This window comes from Schistocerca gregaria, chromosome 3, assembly GCF_023897955.1.
Source record: "Schistocerca gregaria isolate iqSchGreg1 chromosome 3, iqSchGreg1.2, whole genome shotgun sequence".
Taxonomy (NCBI): Eukaryota; Metazoa; Arthropoda; class Insecta; order Orthoptera; family Acrididae; genus Schistocerca; species Schistocerca gregaria.
In genome coordinates this window covers 84,379,285-84,399,190 of record NC_064922.1, presented here as the reverse complement: position 1 = coordinate 84,399,190, position 19,906 = coordinate 84,379,285, and the positions used below count along the sequence as shown (strand labels likewise).

Sequence of the window (19,906 nt, the reverse complement as noted above, 5' to 3'; positions counted from 1 at the left end):
TACATCATGGTCAGACAGAGATTCCGAAATCAGATACTGGATTGTAAGGCATACCCAGGAGCAGATATAGACTCAGATCACAATATAGTAGTAATGAAGAGTAGACTGAAGTTCAAGACATTAGTCAGGAAGGATCAATACACAAAGAAGTGGGATACGGAAGTTCTAAGGAATGACGAGATACGTTTGAAGTTCTCTAACGCTATAGATACAGCAATAAGGAATAGCGCAGTAGGCAGTACAGTTGAAGAGGAATGGACATCTCTAGAAAGGGTCATCACAGAAGTTGGGAAGGAAAACATAGGTACAAAGAAGGTAGCTGCGAAGAAACCATGGGTAACATAAGAAATACTTCAGTTGATTGATGAAAGGAGGAAGTACAAACATGTTCCGGGAAAATCAGGAATACAGAAATATAAGTCGCTGAGGAATGAAATAAATAGGAAGTGCAGGGAAGCTAAGACGAAATGGCTGCAGGAAAAATGTGAAGACATTGAAAAAGATATGATTGTCGGAAGGACAGTCTCAGCATACAGGAAAGTCAAAACAACCTTTGGTGACATTAAAAGCAACGGTGGTAACATTAAGAGTGCAACGGGAATTCCGCTGTTAAATGCAGAGGAGACAGCAGATAGGTGGAAAGAATACATTGAAAGGCTCTATGAGGGTGAAGATTTGTCTGATGTGATAGAAGAAGAAACAGGAGTAGATTTAGAATAGATAGGGGATCCAGTATTAGAATCGGAATTTAAAAGAGCTTTGGAGGACTTACGGTCAAATAAGGCAGAAGGGATAGATAACATTCCATTATAATTTCTAAAATCATTAGGGGAAGTGGCAACAAAACAACTATTCACGTTGGTGTGTAGAATATATGAGTCTGGCGACATACCATCTGACTTTCGGAAAAGCATCATCCACACAATTCCGAAGATGGCAAGAGCTGACAAGTGCGAGAATTATCGCACAATCAGCTTAACAGCTCATGCATCGGAGCTGCTTACAAGAATAATATACAGAAGAATGGAGAAGAAAATTGAGAATGCGCTAGGTGACGATCAATTTGGCTTTAGGAAAAGTAAAGGCACGAGAGAGGCAATTCTGACATTACGGCTAATAATGGAAGCAAGGCTAAAGAAAAATCAAGACACGTTCATAGTATTTGTCGACCTGGAAAAAGCATTCGCTAATATAAAATGGTGCAAGCTGTTTGAGATACTGAAAAAAGTAGGGGTAAACTATAGGGAGAGACGGGTCATTTACAAAATGTACAACAACCAAGAGGGGATAATAAGAGTGGACGATCAAGAACTAAGTGCTCGTATTAAGAAGGGTGGAAGACAAGGCTGTAGCCTTTCGCCCCTACTCTTCAATCTGCACATCGAGGAAGCAATGATGGAAATAAAAGAAAGGTTCAGGAGTGGAACTAAAATACAAGGTGAAAGGATGTCAGTGATACGATTCACTGATGACATTGCTATCCTGAGTGAAAGTGTAGAAGAATTGAATGATCTGCTGAACGGAATGAACAGTCTAATGAGAGCACAGTATGGTTTGAGAGTAAATCGGAGAAAGACGAAGGTAATGAGAAGTAGTAGAAATGAGAACAGCGAGAAACTTAACATCAGGATTGATGGTCACGAATTCAATGAAGTTAAGGAATTCTTCTACCTAGGCAGTAAAATAACCAATGACGGACGGAGCAAGGAAGACATCAAAAGCAGACTCGCTATTGCAAAAAAGGCATTTCTGGCCAAGAGAAGTCTACTAATATCAAATACTGGTCTTAATTTGAGGAAGAAATTTCTGAGGATGTACGTCTGGAGTACAGCACTGTATGGTTGTGAAACATCGACTGTGGTAAAACCGGAACAGAAGAGAATCGAAGCATTTGAGATGTGGTGCTATAGATGAATGTTGAAAATTAGGTGGACTGATAAGGTAAGGAATGAGGAGGTTCTACGCAGAATTGATCCCTCCTTGTAGTCAAGTTGTGCCACAAATTTCTCTTCTCTCTATTTGTATTCAATTCCTCCTCATTAGTTATGTGATCTACCCATCTAATCTTCAGCATTCTTCTGTAGCACCACATTTCAAAAGCTTCCATTCTCTTCTTGTCTAAACTATTTATTGTCCACGTTTCACTTCCATGCGTGGCTACACTCCATACCAATACTTTCAGAAACGTCTTCCCAACACTTAAATCTATACTCGATGTGAACAAATTTCTCTTCTTCAGAAACACTTTCCTTGCAATTGCAAGTCTACATTTTATATCCTTTCTACATTGACCATCATCAGTTATTTTGCCTCCCAGAACTCACATACTCCTTTAAGCATCTCATTTCCTAATCTAATTCCCCCTGCATCACCCGATTTAATTTGACTACATTCCGTTATCCTCATTTTGCTTTTGTTGATGTTCATCTTATATCCTCCTTCCAAGACAATTTCCATTCTGTTCAGCTGCTCTTCCATGTCCTTTGCTGTCTCTGATAGAATTACAGTGTCATGCTTCTACCAGTTTTTTCACTCGTCTATAAATAAATCGCGTTAGTGTTTTTCAGCTGTGACTTATTGAACTGATAGTTCGGTAATTTTTACATCTTTCAACACTTGCATTCTTTGGGATTGGAATTATTAATTCTTCTTGAAGTCTGAGGGTACTTGACCTGTCTCATACATCTTGCATACCATCAGGACTGGCTCTCCCACGGCTGTCAGTAGTTCTAATGGAATGTTGTCTACTCCTGGGGCCTTGTTTCGACTTAGGTCTTTCAGTGCTCTGTCAAACTCGTCACGCAGTATCATATCTCCCATTTCATCTTCATCTACCTCCTCTTCTATTTCCACGATATTGTCCTCAAGAACATCGCCTCTGTATAGACCCTCTATATATTAATTAGCACACACTAATTACACAGTGACTCACATTCCTAACAATAATTGAAGCTAAGAGGGTAAAACGAAACAGGTTTTCAATGACAGTATTTGTAACAAATGCTTAGAATGTTATAATTAGGCGTACATCTGGTTACAACAATACAAGTTTAAATAATAAAATATATGGTATTAATCACCAACTTTAATTAATCAAATAATTGGAGCGGAGTGGCCCGCGAACAACAACACAACGGGAGAGGACAGACATGACCAAAGACGGACCGTATGACACAAATCAAGAACAGACGACAGAGTCACGAACCAAACAAGACAACCACGTCCACTCATAAAGCAACACGAAAGTCGATGCACTGTCTAATGCTAGGCGATATGTTCTGAGATACACGCGAGGTTAGACTAGCAGTCCGAGTGACAGGCAGGTGCTTACATACTCGATGAGGGACACCGCTATTGGCCACTGCAACCACGTGTTCCACTGTTGCGCTCTCACTCTCAATGCAGGCCAGGAGGCACGCACCGCTACAGCTAAGGGCAAGATGGTACAGAGACCTATGTGGGTCTTTGACATCCATGATGTCTGGCGGGATTCAAATTCCACAGCACGCAGTACCAGACCGCTCCCCCCTGAAACTTGCACTTAGGGCGGAAACGCTCTGGACAGGTCCAAGGCGGGCGGCAACGGGAAGAGGAGCCGGGCTTATCAACCGTTATTGGCTGGGAGGAAGGGACGCCAAAGGTATCTGTGACAGCCGATGCAGAGTCCAGAGTGGGGGAGGGAGCCGCCGATCCACCCGGAGGCGGAGAGGGATGGCAGGAGGCCCTCAGGGAGATGGCAACCGGGGCAGGGACAGTGACTCGAGGACCACGTCCGTACCAGAAGGAGGTAGGGACAGAGGCAGCAGCGCGAGTCCTGTGGTGGCACACGGCCAGAGCTGATTCTGATGGCGGCTCTCCAAGCCTGTCGATGTCTGCACCGACGTCACACGCCGCCCATGGACCGCAACAACCATGGTGGGTGTCCAACCCGCCTTGCGCCCGTACTCGCGGGCCAACACACAGCCATGCCAGTGGCGTACCGCCACGAGGGCCATGAGTGGGGGCGGGAGGAGGATGGCATCAGCAAATGGACCAGGGTCCGCGGCTGTCGCCCATGAAGGAGCTCTGCCAAACTGCGACCGTCAATGGGCGTAGTGCGATAGGTGCTCAAAAATAGGGTGAGGGCCAACATGGTTGGAGATGTGTCGACCGCCTTAGTCAACTGTGGTGCAAAATCTCATAAGGACAAAATGCAGCGGATGAGTGTTGTAAGCTATTAAGTATATCCTCAAACTTTTCTACATATTCTAGCCAACTGACATGATTCTTGTTGCAATAAGTTCTAAATAACCTCCCTATTTCGTGCATGGAGCGTTCTGTGGGGTTAGAAGACGGATGGTACGCTGATTAATGCCCTCATCCTCAGTAAATGTTTTCCGCAGTTTGGTTGTGAACTGGGCTCCATTATCTGAAAGTATGCTTTTTGGTTTCCCTACTTTGACAAAATAATCTTTCCTGATTTTTAAGATGATGTTGCGTGTGGTTTTTTTTTTATTATTTTTTCTATTTTTTTTTCCAAGGGGTAAAGTTTAATAAATCTTGGAAACAAATCTACCATTACAAAAATTTAACAAAACCCACCTTTGTCTGTAGGCAATGAACCATGTAAATCTACAGCTACAAGTTGTAATTGTTCCTTTGGCAAAATATTTTGCATGGGTCCCCTGCAATTTTGATTATTAACCTTAACTCTCTGGTACTGATCACAGAGATAAAAATTCAGTCCACCTTTGCCATCTCCTGTCACAAACAGAACATAGTGAAGCTGTGAGATGTAAATGAGAGAGATGTGGTTTATGATCTGTTGTCATGGTAAATTGACTCACTCTGAGGTACAGATCACACTTTTTTTACATTCCATGCAATGGCTCTGTCCTGCCTATCCAAGATATGACAATTTGTTATGCTTTATTCCATGTGGAACTACCAAACATTAGAGATCTTCCAGTTCCTTCAGAAAGACATGAAAAAGACACACACCCATTCCTGACTCAGCAGCATCTCAGACGAAAACTAGTGGCAGAGAGGGTCATAATGGCACAAAACCTTATGTGACGCTAACAATCATTGAGATTCTTTGAAAGATTTGTCATATTTTGCATTCTAAGGAAATTAAAATAATAAATGATCTAAAAAAATTCAAAGCAGTGTTTAAAAGAATATCTATTAATGCACTGTTTCTGTAGGCTGAAACAGTTCCTCCAAAAGTCTTTGAGAGACTAAGAAATTTAATGTTACACCCTTTCTTTATCACAAACAAAAATATTATGTAAATATGACAATCTACCTGTAGCATGTAGGGACTGTAATCATTAATATTTGTTTCTTAATATTTTCAGTTGTAAATTTCTAGCTAAAGTGGTTTAATTATGGGTCAGAGCAGAAACAAATGTATTCATTAATGTAAACATGATGATATGTATGCAATAACCTGTCCAGTATTTGATGTGCTGTGCTGTGTGTGTAAGATTTATTGGACCAAATGAATACAATACGATATTCAAACTTCACTTTGTTGTCACATGAACACAGAGGACTTAGGATTTTAGACAGGTTTGGTAGAAATTTTCTATAACAGTTCATCATACCACAAAATGATAAGACCTGAGTTTGAGTTATTGGCTCTGGGGCTTTCTTCGCAGTTTTTATTTTTCATTATTAGTGTTCAATCCAGTTTTATTATTCATGTTACAATAATATTCAACCATATTTTGCAAAATCTTACTTGCCTGAATATTCGAAGCTGGTCCTACATTCTTATATCTTTCAGTTAACACAACTGAAAGAACCAATGCTGTGCTGGAGAGAAGCCTGTGATGATAGTATCATACAAGTAGTAACATGAATTTTATCCATTTTTGCTTATCATATAGCTGGGGTAGAGAGAATACCAAAATCAAATATAGTAAACTTATGCATGCCCTGAGGAGTGACAGTGGTTTTCAGATCTTGAGATGGATCATCCATGTCTAATTGGAAATAGCCACTATTTAAGTAAAATCTGGTGAATTTATCTCCTCCTCCTAGATTAGCAAAAATCTTGGAGATAGACAAGATTACTTTCTCATTTAAGATGCTTGGCTTGTAGCCTGCTGAATGATAGAAACAATAGGTGTAACCTATCCAGCTTTGACTAGTTCCTCATCTGATAACTTGAAAAGGGTCTCTTCCTTAACCTAACCATATTCTGTATTTTATTTTCTATAAGAAGTTGGTGAGCTATGTGAATTAACACTGCCTAAAGAGCAATGGGTTGAGTCGTTTCTTTTAGCATTAGGGTACCTTTGGCTTCCCTTAAGGTCCCTGCCTCTTTTCTTCTTCTTCTTCTTCTTTCTACTTCACAAGTTTTTCCATTGAATCTGTTTCTGTAATTTTTGTTGCACACAGTGACATTTCTTTCATTTTCACCCCCACCCCTTTTTTTGTCCAGTTTTCATCGAAAATAGATATACACAGGTGTGTAAACAGAATTCTTCTTTAATTTCTCATCACCAGATGTCAGGATTTGTACTGGATTGCTCAGTAATACACAGAAATGAAATCAACATACTTGATTTGCTATCTACACTCTTGTACATAAAGGCAAAGACTATGACACAAATAACAACAACATGGCAAAGGACATAGGAAAGCAACTTAAATGAAGTTACCATTTCCATCTTAATTAGCATATATAGCAGTAATGGGAAAAATTGATTGTAAATTGTATGAAGAATCTATTCTGTTTATCACAACAATTCAGCCAAGCACCCAGGATTGCAGGGTTATATCTCATTCAATTTGTAATACTAAAAGCAGTCGTAACTATTATGGAAAGGACAGATTGCTTACTCACCATAAAAATGACATGTTGAGTAGCAGATAGGCACAAGAAAAAACTGTTACCCATTTAGCTTTTGGCCGAAGCCTTCATCAGAAATGAGAAACACACATGCATTCACATAAGCAAGCACACCTCATGCACACATGGCCTCTACCTCTGATTTCTCAGGCCATAAATGAGAAACACACACACGTTCACACAAGCAAAGATACCTCCCCCAGATGACCTCTATTTCTGGCTGCCCAGGCCAGAGATGCGTGTTTCTCTTTAGTGGAGGCAGCTTTGGCCAAAAGCTGAATGTGTAATAGTCTTTTCATTATGCCTATTTGCAACTCAAATTGTCATCTTAACAGTGAGTAGCAATCTTGTCTTTCCATAACTGTTGAGATTCCAACATGGATTTTCCATTTTTTTTTGAAAACAGTTACAATAAGTTAAAAAAATCAAATTCCTTAAGTTGTTCTCCATTTTCATTAAGTTAAAAGTTATAGTTTCCTGTGCCCTTGGTAGAATGTACTACAAAGATTATTACAATATTATTAATGTTTATTTTTATTTTTACTTTTAATGTAATTTTACTGATGTTTGCTTTCCTTTGTGTCAGGGACCTCCAGGGGTGTCTGTGATGGGAGAAAAAGGTGAACCAGGTCCCCCAGGGGGGCGTGGTCACATCTACGGGGATCCAATGCTGACACCGCCAGCTGGATATGGTGGTCGCTCAGGTACGCACTGTAGCTTCCTGCTCTTCCAGCTGATGGGTAAATATAGATAGGATATGTGCCTTGTTGTCACAGATTTCACCATTACTCTGGAGACAAGGGGTGTATAGTATTTTTAGTATTTTGGAAGATGAAATGCCATGAAGAAGATCCAGTTCTGACCCTGCTAAAAACCTATGGAATACCGGTTCTTAAATCATTTTCTTGAGAGAAAATCATCTGACTACACTGTATTCTTTCATTTTCCTGAGAATAGGGGAAAGAAGAAGAAAAATTTGTTAACATCGAGTGTAGATTTAAGTGTCAGGAAGTCGTTTCTGAAAGTATTTGTATGGAGTGTAGCCATGTATGGAAGTGAAACATGGACGATAAATAGTTTAGACTAGAAGAGAATAGAAGCTTTCGAAATGTGGTGCTACAGAAGAAGATTAGATGGGTAGATCACATAACTAATGAGGAAGTATTGAATAGGATTGGGAAGAAGTGAAGTTTGTGGCACAACTTGATCAGAAGAAGAGATCTGTTGGTAGGACATGTTCTGAGGCATCAAGGGATCACCAATTTAGTATTGAAGGGCAGTTTGTAGTGTAAAAATCGTAGAGGGAGACCAAGAGATGAATACAGTAAGCAGATTCAGAAGGATGTAGGGTGCAGTAGTTATGTGGAAATGAAGGAGCTTGCACAGAATAGAGTAGCATGGAGAGCTGCATCAAACCAATCTCTGCACTGAAGACCACAACAACAACAACAACAACAACAACAACAGGGGAAATGGGGAGGAGGTATTCCCAGCTCCTCCTTGCCCATGGGTATGTGTGTCCTCAGCCGACAGGAAATGATTTTCTTTAATAAAATTACCCAGCAGCTCTCTTGATGCCTATTGAAATGGATAATAATTTGACTGAACGTATCACAATAAAGAATTCCAAAGGAAGATAAATAATACTAAGCTACTTGATTGTTGACAGAACAAAAGGTTTACAATTATTTCATAAAAGTACATAATTCACTCACCCAATGACAAATCAGACAAGAAGGGATAAAGGGGGCTCTATGAAAACCTGGACACGAAATGATTTACACTGTGCCAAAACCGGTCTAACAGTGCAGCTTTATTTCTGAATGGAAGATATTATGCAAATAGACAGGAGAATGTAATTTGGACTGTTGAGACTTGCAGCTGAGACTGCCTTTCTGCTTTACAGTAACTATGTTATGCTCCACAGTACAGGACAGGGTGCACACTGAAATCTGTCTGCCCAGAAGTTTAAAGTGTGTACACAGCGGATTAGATTAGGGCCCAGAGGATAGGGATCTTCTGGATGTAAAGAGAATACACAGATTTTAATACTTGAATGTAGCTCTGTTATGCTGATGTGCATGTTATATAATTGTATAGAAACCCTTATTAAAATGTATAAACTATGGTTGCTGTATTGAACCAAAAGAATAATAATTGCGTCGACCTCACGTGTTCCTCTTCTGGTGTGAAACAAGCTACTTATTAATTCTCCTCTGCTAACCATACAGTTGCCAAAATGGGATTCAACATTGGTGTCAACAGGAAGGAGTTCGTAAGATACATCAAAATAGCATCTGACACAATCCCATCAGATAACACAATAATACAGAAGACTAACTTCTTCAAATACTACAGTGAAGGATTTAGCCATGAAAAATATGTGCACCAAACTAGAGAGACCCTACCATCTATAACACCTAAAACTTCAACACTACAGCGCCATAGTGAGACATTTAGTCCCTTGTGTCTCAGAATGCCTCAACATGGTCAGAAAGCAGGTGGTCAGAATTTCATAAAGTATCAGGGAAAGGTTGCTTTGTGCCAACATGATCTTCACAACATAGTATGGCATCTAGGAACTCCAGCTGGACTTATTGCGCCTTATTGTTTGGAATAATTTTGTGATTATATATATGAAGATGGTATCTGTTCTTTCAGACATGTCCGAAAGAACAGATTCCATTGGTGACCATGCAGCTTGTTAGAATGAAATTACAATGAGATGAATACCATTAGCTGCATAGAGGTGTTGATATAAGTCAATGGAGACAGTTGAAAATGTATGCCCCGACCGGGACTCGAACCCAGGATCTCCTGCTTACATGGCAGATGCTCTATCCATCTGAGCCACCGATGACACAGAGGATAGTGCGACTGCAAGGACTTATCTCTGGCATGCCTCCTGTGAGATCTACATTCCCAACTTACTGTCCTGCACTATATTCTTAGTGCCCCTGCCCATTATACTCATTCCTCACAGCTTTTTTTCCGATACCCGTAAGAGTTCGGGCACTGTTTGTGCATTCACACTGAAGAAGATGGTCTAATGGCCGGTGAGCCTTAACTGTAAATAAAGATGATATCTGTTCTTCCGGACATGTCCGAAAGAACAGATACCATTGGTGACCATGCAGCTTGTTAGAATGAAATTACAATGAAATGAGTACCCTTAGCTGCATACAGGTATTGATATAAGTCAACAGGGACAATTGAAAATGTGTGCCCCCACCGGGACTTGAGCCCAGGATCTCCTGCTTACATGGCAGATGCTCTATCCATCTGAGCCACTGAGGACACAAAGGATAGTGCGACTGCAGGGTCTTATGTCTGGCACGCCTCCCGTGAGCCCCCACATTCCCAACTTATTGTCCCACACTATATTCATAGTGCCCCTGCCCATTATACTCATTACTCGCAGCCTTTTGCCGATTCCCGTAAGAATTCGGACACTGTTTGTGCATCCACACAGAAGAAGATGGTCTAATGGCCGGTGATCCTTAACTATATATATACTTATATCAACGCCCATGTGCCCACCCAGATGCAAATCTAATTTTTATGGTGCCGGACCTCCCCACTTCTCATTGGAGAGTGTAGACACTGCGGAGTCTCCTATCTGGGGAGTGTAGACATGGTGGGTTCTCCTGTCCAGAGAGTGTAGATGCAGTGGTCATTGAGATGCAAAATGGTTGTTGGTAACCAGTGGGGCTCCAAACAAAACCACTTTTCCAGACTGCCATCCCTGGCAAAAACTGCAGAACTGTGGAATGTTATGGCAGGTGAGAACCCAGGCAGAGGAGGTGGAGAAGCATCCACAGCTGGTGCCCATTGAGAAGCTGTGCAGGATTATGGAAACCAATAGAATTTGTCCGGTAGGCTGTCAGAAAAAAACAAATATGCCTCCTTGGTGGGAAAGTTCTGCACTCGGCCTCCCAGATAGATTAAGGGTGAAAAGGAGGGGAGCAAACTTGGTAAATGCCTGACTCCACACAGAAATCTTGAAACACATAGGTCAGAAACTGAGGTCCATTGTCAGACATTTTGAGTAACTGGGTGACCTTCCACAGAATACATTTGTTGAAAGAGCCTGAACAGTAACCTCTGTAGTGACAAAGGGGCACTGAACCATGTATGGAAAACAAGAAAACTGTCAATGACAATGAGCCAAAACACATTCAGAAATGGTCCCCCAAAACCCATATGGATGTGTTCCCAGGGCTGGGTCACCAGAGGCCTTTGGTGACACTTAGCCAGCAAATGCTCCAGCTTCTCAACAGTGCTGGGCCAAGGCTTTGGTGTGGGGGAAAAATCCCAGTGACCCTTGTGCAACAGCTGAAATAGCTCCTACCAAAAACTCACAGGAATGACCACACTGGGAGCTGCGTCACCTGTGGAGAGGAGGAGGACCCCATCTAAGGCTGGCAGACAGTGGCGCAAGAAAAAATAGTTTCAAAGTGCATTGGAAATGCGGCCCAGATCACCAACAATGAACACTGCTGTACAAGGTGGACGACCTCCTTGAGACCCTAGCTGTGGCCCTGGGAACCTGAGTGTTAGTGATCGGAAAGCCCTCTGCTGTATAGCGGGAGGCAACATCTAAATGCAAACACTTGAGCACAAACTCTATCAAACTTAGGGTCGAGACCGACAGGCAGTGTTGATGAGTCTTCCATATTGGCATTGCACTCAGGGGAATAAAAGTGGATGTCATAGTGGTATTTGGAGAGCAACAATGCCCACCACTGCAGCGTGTGTGCTGCCTAATTGGAGAGCCAGGTGGAATGACTGAATAATGAAACTAATAGCTTATGGTCCGTAATGAGTTAGAATTTGGCTCCTTACAAGAATACGTGAAATGCTGTGACTGCATGAACAATGGCCAGAGCTTCCTTCTCAACTGGAGAATAATGGAGCCATGCTAGACTGAGAGTTTTGGGTGCGAGTGCCAGTGGCTGCTCAGAGCGGTGTGCATTCCAATGGGCAAGGACAATCCCCACACTATACTATGAGGGGTCTGTGGCCAAAACCAATGGTTCGCCAGGATCAAAACGATAGACATGATACCAGCCTGAGGGGGCCTTCAGTGTGGAAAAGGTCAAGCTGTATGCCAGAGACCATACAAAGGAAGCACCCTTGTGGAGAAGAAGATAGACAGGGCGTGCAATGATGGATGCCTCAGGAATGGACTGATGGTAATAGGCAATTTTACTCAAGAAAGCCTGCATTCCCTGCAACAATTAGGCATGTCTCAAATCTGTGATGGCCATGAGCAGACCACCAATGTTTGTATGCTCTGTCGTAATATGGTGTGGCCCATATACTCATGAGAGGGTTGAAAAAATTTAGGCTTTTATAGATTGCAGTGCAGACATGTGGCCTGAAGTTCTTCAAAAAGGATCCGGAGATTGTGCAGATGGTCACTCATAGTATGACCAGTGATGACACTGTTGTCCAGGTAGGTGAAACATTTCAGAATAGTGGACATGACTTGTTCTAGATAGCATTGAAAAATTGTGGAGGCCAAACATTAACCACTGGGATTGATACAGGATGAAAGGCATAATAAAAGCCATGATATGCTTGGACTCCTCATTGAAGCATAACTAGTGATACGGTTTAGGAAGATCAAGTTTGGAGAATAATTGACCCCCTGCTAAGCACATGAACAGCTCTTCTGGACATGGCAATGGATATGTGTCGACCACAGATGTTGACCTCACAGTGACCTTAAAATCACTGCAAAATTGCAGTTCACCAGAGGGTTTCATCGTGATAAAAAATGGTGTGACCCACTCACTGTAGGAAATGGGAATCACAAATTGAAAGTTACGAGCTGGTCCACCTCTACCTTAACTTCGAAGTGGAAGGCTATCAGAATCTGCCAAGCACGAAAAAAATCTAGGACAAGCTGACTGGTTCAAGGTTATGTGGTCTTTAAAGTCTATGGTGCACCCTAGGCCTTCCACAAAACTATCCTGAAATTCAGGGCACAGATTTTCCAATGACTGAAAGGGATCACCACCTGATATCAACTGAATGGAGTCTGTGAGTAAAAAGCCAAAGGCCTGAAAGGCATCAAATCTGAAAAAGTTTGCTGATGCTGTTTACCATATCTCTGAGGTGCCTGTATACTGGCAACAGCTGAGGAACACCAAGTTCTGAATAACAACTGAGGAACACCAAGATCTCAATATGTTTTGGCATTAAGCAGGGAAACTGCTTCACCAATGTCTACCTGCAGGTACAGGTGTCATGAGAGCCAAGACTGTGTTATAAAGTTTACTGGGTGCGTGATCCGGAACCGGTCTTGATGACAACACTTCCTGGATATGCATATCCTTGTTCTCTGATACTGCTTTCTGTGCTGTTGATTGGCAGACTACCACAGTGTGACCTTCTTCTGACACTTACGACAGACTGTCTAATTCTGGGGACACATGTGGTCTATCATAAGCGTAACAAGACACACATAACAGCAACATGGAGTGGCAGCTGGAACACTGTTTACGTGCCATGTGGAAATTGCCAGATGAGCCAGATTGCATTGCCACATCATCATCCTCCCTGGAAACAGTGGATGCAACTGGGCCACTCTGCACCTTCCAACATCACATCATGCTTCCAGCTGCTGACGAGCGACATGTGAGACCTCATATAATGGGGCAATGGAAAGTACCTCATCAAGGGAAGGGTTTTCTAATTGGATGATCTGTTGCTGGACTTCCTTATCTGGGGTGGAGTGCATTATAACATTGTGAACCGTGTCATCCATGTAAGACTCTTTTGACTTGAACGTGCCAAAATGGCACTTGCGACTAATGCCATGGAGAGTCACACCCCAGGTATGATAAGACAGATGGGCCTGTTTCTTGCATTGGTAGATTCCACCTTAGTGGCTACAACATGTGTTCAGTGGCGATAATAGGAAGATATCAATGAGCAGAAATTATCAGAAGACAATGAAGAAGATTCCTGTAAAGGTGCCAACTGCCGCAATGCTTTATACGAGGTGGAGGAAATCCAGAACACAAACAGAGCATGACATACTTCTGCATCTACTTGGAAAGCACAGAAATGTTTCTGTTCATGGTATTCATACGATTCCCAATCTTATCACCTTGTCGAATGGTGGGAACAGAGGAAAAAACATAGCCGGAGATGAAGGGGATAGAGCTACGTCAGCACAGCCTGTCACAGGACCGTAGGAAGGTCTGTCTGTTATTGCACCAATGTTTGAAGCAGAACTTCCATGTCACAACCCAATGCAAAAAAGCAACGACATAATGTTACACATGTGTATTCTGACTACAAGGATATACAGAGAATAATGAACAGAATACTTATTTCAAGTATGCTATAAACAAGAAGCAATTGCCACAGAGTTGCTGCCTTACTAGTGCTAGTCACACAGCTGGAGTAAATATCAGACAGTATGCAAGGTTTGCTGGGCCCAACTCTCTATAAGTTGCCGGCCAGCTGGTACAGTGTGCTACGGAAAGACTGTGCACTGCCCTGCGAGAGTGGGAGCCTCTGCCAATGCTGGGGTCTTGTGACATTTGTGGTGTGCATACACTTGCGCACCTAGATCACAGTTGTGGAATCTTACACCGGTCACTATCATGACAATTGTACCCAAGTACTTTCTAATATGGACCATGGAAAAAAATTAAACAGTGCATAACGACATTGTGGGATTGAGGACATTAGAACCAAACGAGACAGGAAAGTATGTCACTATGGACAAATAATAAACACAATGCAGATGTGTTCATGATTGGTTTATGAACCTCAAGAAATTGTCCTGATTTGTCATCATCTTTTGTTACCAAAGTGATGAACTGAAAACTGTAAAACAAGGTACCACAGATCCCAGTCGTTCTTGTAGGCCAAATACATGTGATCTATCTGCTACAAGTGTGTGTAAAATTAGGTGGAGGATAAGGAGATTAGTGTTTAACATCCTGTTGACAATGAGGTCATTAGAGACGGAGAACAAGCTTGGACTTGGGAAGGATGGGGGAAGGAAATCGGACGTGCCCTTTGAAAGGAACCATCCCGCCATTTGCCTGAAACAATTTAGGGAAATTCCAGAAAACCTAAATCAGGATGGCCGGAGATGGGTTTGAACTATCGTCATCCCGAATGCGAGTCCAGTGTGCTAACTACTGCTCCATCTCGCTCGGTATAAAATTAGCATTTGTGCTGATAGCCAAGGGCAAGGAAAGTCATTGAACTGTGAAATATAGGTAGACTGCAGTCAGTCAAAAAATCTCATGATCAAACAGTGACAATTGTCTTTCTTCCAGGTAAGGATAAACAGCTTAGTGGAAACCAATGCAAAAGATTTCATGCTTCCTCCTAAAAGGGGACTAAAAATTCAAAAATGCAAATGTCATGTTTTCTATACTGCATAGTTCAGTCTACACAACAGGCCCTGTATAAATAAGGAAGTAGAAAAGACTAGAAAGATGTGTAAAATTTATGCATAAAATGTATATAACACAATTTTGAACATGGCTGGCAGCAGCAGCCTGAAATGAATTTTCAATAAATAAAGGATACAGCCAAAGTTGATTGGAAAATCTTGACCAGGTTTCAATACCACTAAGGGTGTCTTCTGCAGTAGGAAAGGCACCTATAATGTTTTAAACATATTATAAAATAAATATCTACAATTCTTAATACATTACAAGATTGAAATAGAATGAAATGGCACTTACATAAAGTACATAACATTAAAATTGTAATCATACATGATGAGATGAGAAGACCAAGTCAAACATCAGAAAATTTGGAATAAAGTCTTCCATAGAAACAGTAGAATTATTACTCAGGTACAGATTGTTACAAGAGCGTACGTAGGACTGAATGTGTGCAGCTAGTTGTGATGCCAAGTAAACATGGTGTAAAGTGTGCCATTTACTGGGTGCTGGCAGCATGATAAATACTCAACTTATGAAATACACAACTGTTACAGTTAACACATATTGTGATACATATTTAAATGTATCATAAAGCATGTATAAAAGCTCTAAAGAAATAAAATAACAGTATGTAGCATAAAATGAATGTAGTGGTTCATTACAAATATGTGCTGAGAAGGATGTTACAATATGTAAAAAGTGGGAAAGTATACTTTACACTATATCCACAAAACAGAATATGATATACAGTACCATCTGCCATGCTATTGGTAAGGAAATACAGAGTCCATGAAGGAAAGGAAAAAAACACCGTTTCTGAAATTGAAGTGAGTGGAAACGTGAACTAAAGCATCATATATTGGGAGCAACATTTTAAAGGCATTAAAGTTGCTTTTAACTGTACTTCTTTTTTAAGATGAGGCCATCATTACTGACCAAAATATCTCAAGTTCTTCCATAACATCAAGTTTCCTTTTTGCACATCGTAACTTCTTGGTAAAATTCTGCTGCAGTATTTTCTTTATTCTCAGCATGTATTTGTAATGAACCATTTCTTCAATTTTGCTACATGTGGTAGCAGCTATATATATATATATATATATATATATATATATATATATATATATATATATATATATATATATATAAAACAGAAAGAAACTTCCACATGGGAAAAATATATTAAAAACAAAGATTCCAAGACTTACCAAGCGGGAAAGCGCCGGCAGACAGGCACATGAACAAAACACACAAACACACACACAGAATTACTAGCTTTCGCAACCGATGGTTGCTTCTTCAGGAAGGAGAGGGAAAGACGAAAGGATTTGGGTTTTAAGGGAGAGGGTAAGGAGTCATTCCAATCCCGGGAGCGGAAAGACTTCCCTTAGGGGAAAAAAAGGACAGGTGTACACTCGCACACACACACACATATCCATCCGCACATACACAGACACAAGCAGACATATTTAAAGGCAAAGAGTTAAGGGCAGAGATGTCAGTCGAGGCGGAAGTACAGAGGCAAAGAAGTTGTTGAAAGACAGTTGAGGTATGAGCGGCGGCAACTTGAAATTAGCGGAGGTTGAGGCCTGGCGGATATCGAGAAGAGAGGATATACTGAAGGGCGAGTTCCCATCTCCGGAGTTCGGATAGGTTGGTGTTGGTGGGAAGTATCCAGATAACTCGGACGGTGTAACACTGTGCCAAGATGTGCTGGCCGTGCATCAAGGCATGTTTAGCCACAGGGTGATCCTCATTACCAACAAACACTGTCTGCCTGTGTCCATTCATGCGAATGGACAGTTTGTTGCTGGTCATTCCCACATAGAAAACATCACAGTGCAGGCAGGTCAGTTGGTAAATCACGTGGGTGCTTTCACATGTAGCTCTCCCTTTGATCGTGTACACCTTCCGGGTTACAGGACTGGAGTAGGTGGTGGTGGGAGGGTGCATAGGACAGGTTTTACACCGGGGGCGGTTGCAAGGGTAGGAGCCAGAGGGTAGGGGAGGTGGTTTGGGGATTTCATAGGGATGAACCAAGAGGTTACGAAGGTTAGGTGGACGGCGGAAAGACGCTCTTGGTGGAGTGGGGAGGATTTCATGAAGGATGGATCTCATTTCGGGGCAGGATTTTAGGAAGTCGTATCCCTGCTGGAGAGCCACATTCAAGGTCCAAATCACGTTAAAGGGTGGGGAAATTCAAGAAAATTTCGAGAAATTCAAGGAAATTTCGACAAAAAAATATTTTCGAAAAAAGTTTCGAAAAAATAATTTGCGAAAAAATAAAATACGAAAAAAATTTTCGAATAAAATCTCGAAGAATATGTGTGTAAATGTATTCAAAGGACTGGTTATGTACTGGCAGGTTATGATAATGAGGCTAACAATCAGATCACGTTAAAGGGTGGGGAAATTCAAGAAAATTTCGAGAAATTCAAGAAAATTTCGACAAAAAAATTTTTTCGAAAAAAATGTGGCTCTCCAGCAGGGATACGACTTCCTAAAATCCTGCCCCGAAATGAGATCCATCCTTCATGAAATCCTCCCCACTCCACCAAGAGTGTCTTTCCGCCGTCCACCTAACCTTCGTAACCTCTTGGTTCATCCCTATGAAATCCCCAAACCACCTCCCCTACCCTCTGGCTCCTACCCTTGCAACCGCCCCCGGTGTAAAACCTGTCCTATGCACCCTCCCACCACCACCTACTCCAGTCCTGTAACCCGGAAGGTGTACACGATCAAAGGGAGAGCTACATGTGAAAGCACCCACGTGATTTACCAACTGACCTGCCTGCACTGTGATGTTTTCTATGTGGGAATGACCAGCAACAAACTGTCCATTCGCATGAATGGACACAGGCAGACAGTGTTTGTTGGTAATGAGGATCACCCTGTGGCTAAACATGCCTTGATGCACGGCCAGCACATCTTGGCACAGTGTTACACCGTCCGAGTTATCTGGATACTTCCCACCAACACCAACCTATCCGAACTCCGGAGATGGGAACTCGCCCTTCAGTATATCCTCTCTTCTCGATATCCGCCAGGCCTCAACCTCCGCTAATTTCAAGTTGCCGCCGCTCATACCTCAACTGTCTTTCAACAACTTCTTTGCCTCTGTACTTCCGCCTCGACTGACATCTCTGCCCTTAACTCTTTGCCTTTAAATATGTCTGCTTGTGTCTGTGTATGTGCGGATGGATATGTGTGTGTGTGTGCGAGTGTACACCTGTCCTTTTTTTCCCCTAAGGGAAGTCTTTCTGCTCCCGGGATTGGAATGACTCCTTACCCTCTCCCTTAAAACCCAAATCCTTTCGTCTTTCCCTCTCCTTCCTGAAGAAGCAACCATCGGTTGCGAAAGCTAGTAATTCTGTGTGTGTGTTTGTGTGTTTTGTTCATGTGCCTGTCTGCCGGCGCTTTCCCGCTTGGTAAGTCTTGGAATCTTTGTTTTTAATATATATATATATATATATATATATATATATATATATATATATATATATATATATATATATATATATATATAAATAGAAAGAAACTTCCACATGGGAAAAATATATTAAAAACAAAAATTCCAAGACTTACCAAGCGGGAAAGCGCCGGCAGACAGGCACATGAACAAAACACACAAACACACACACAGAATTACGAGCTTTCGCAAATGGCAGTTGCTTCGTCAGGAAAGAGGGAAGGAGAGGGAAAAATGAAAGGATGTGGGTTTTAAAGGAGAGGGTAAGGAGTCATTCCAATCCCGGGAGCGGAAAGACTTCCCTTAGGGGAAAAAAAGGACAGGTGTACACTCGCACACACACACACATATCCATCCGCACATATATTATTTCTTTCATATCTTTATATCTTTTATACATCCTCTTTTTTATACTACATACAGATGGTCTAGGAGTAGCATCTTTGATTAGTAGTCAAAAAGTTTTCCATTCTGGGTTTGAACCATGCCACCACTTAAATACTGAATAAAAATCATGGCAATGGCGGCCAAACACTTCAGGATAAGAAGTCACCCTCATTGTGCCAACAGCCATGTCAAAGAGGGCAGAGGAGTGGACAGAGGAGTGGACAGAGGTTCAGGGCAACCTCTTGCCCATGGTAGGGGAAACTGCCCCTAAAGGCAGAAATGTCAGCAATGATCAACAGGATGAGGATGCAGAAGGCAATGGAAACTGCTGCATTAGGCACATAATGTGTATCCATATGACACGTGGCCTATAATTAAGAAATGTCATGCAGATCTATCCATTGGCAAAAGATTCCAGACTGGTCGCCCATTCAGATCTCTGGGAGGGGGACTGCCAAGAGGAAATGACAATGAGAAAAAAGGTGGAATAACTAACAGAATAATAACATTGTATGAGTCGGGGCATGGAATATCAGACGTTTGAACATGATAGAGAAGCTATATAATCTAAAGAAAGGAAATCCTAAGGCTCAAATTAGATACAGTGGGGTTAGTGAGATGAAATGGGAGGAAGACAAGGATTTCTGGTCAGATGAGTACCGGATGATGCAAATAGCAGCAGAAAATGGTATGACTAGAGTGGGATATGTTATGAATAGGAAGGAAGGGCAGAGAGTGAGTTGCTGTGAACAGTTTAGTGATAGTGTTGTTCTCATCAGAGTC

The 19,906-nt window shown here is 41.7% G+C and overlaps 1 protein-coding gene across 6 annotated transcripts in view; it reads left to right on the top strand.

The window, feature by feature from the left end:
• Nucleotides 1-19,906, top strand: part of LOC126354686 (collagen alpha-1(XVIII) chain-like) — a 2,024,079-nt gene that overhangs the window by 1,933,086 nt on the left and 71,087 nt on the right. For all 6 annotated transcript variants that reach the window (XM_050004490.1, XM_050004491.1, XM_050004489.1 and 3 more), the window contains one exon: nucleotides 7,428-7,545. In XM_050004490.1, the coding sequence (XP_049860447.1) occupies nucleotides 7,428-7,545 (118 nt within the window). The remainder of the gene's footprint in view (nucleotides 1-7,427; nucleotides 7,546-19,906) is intronic.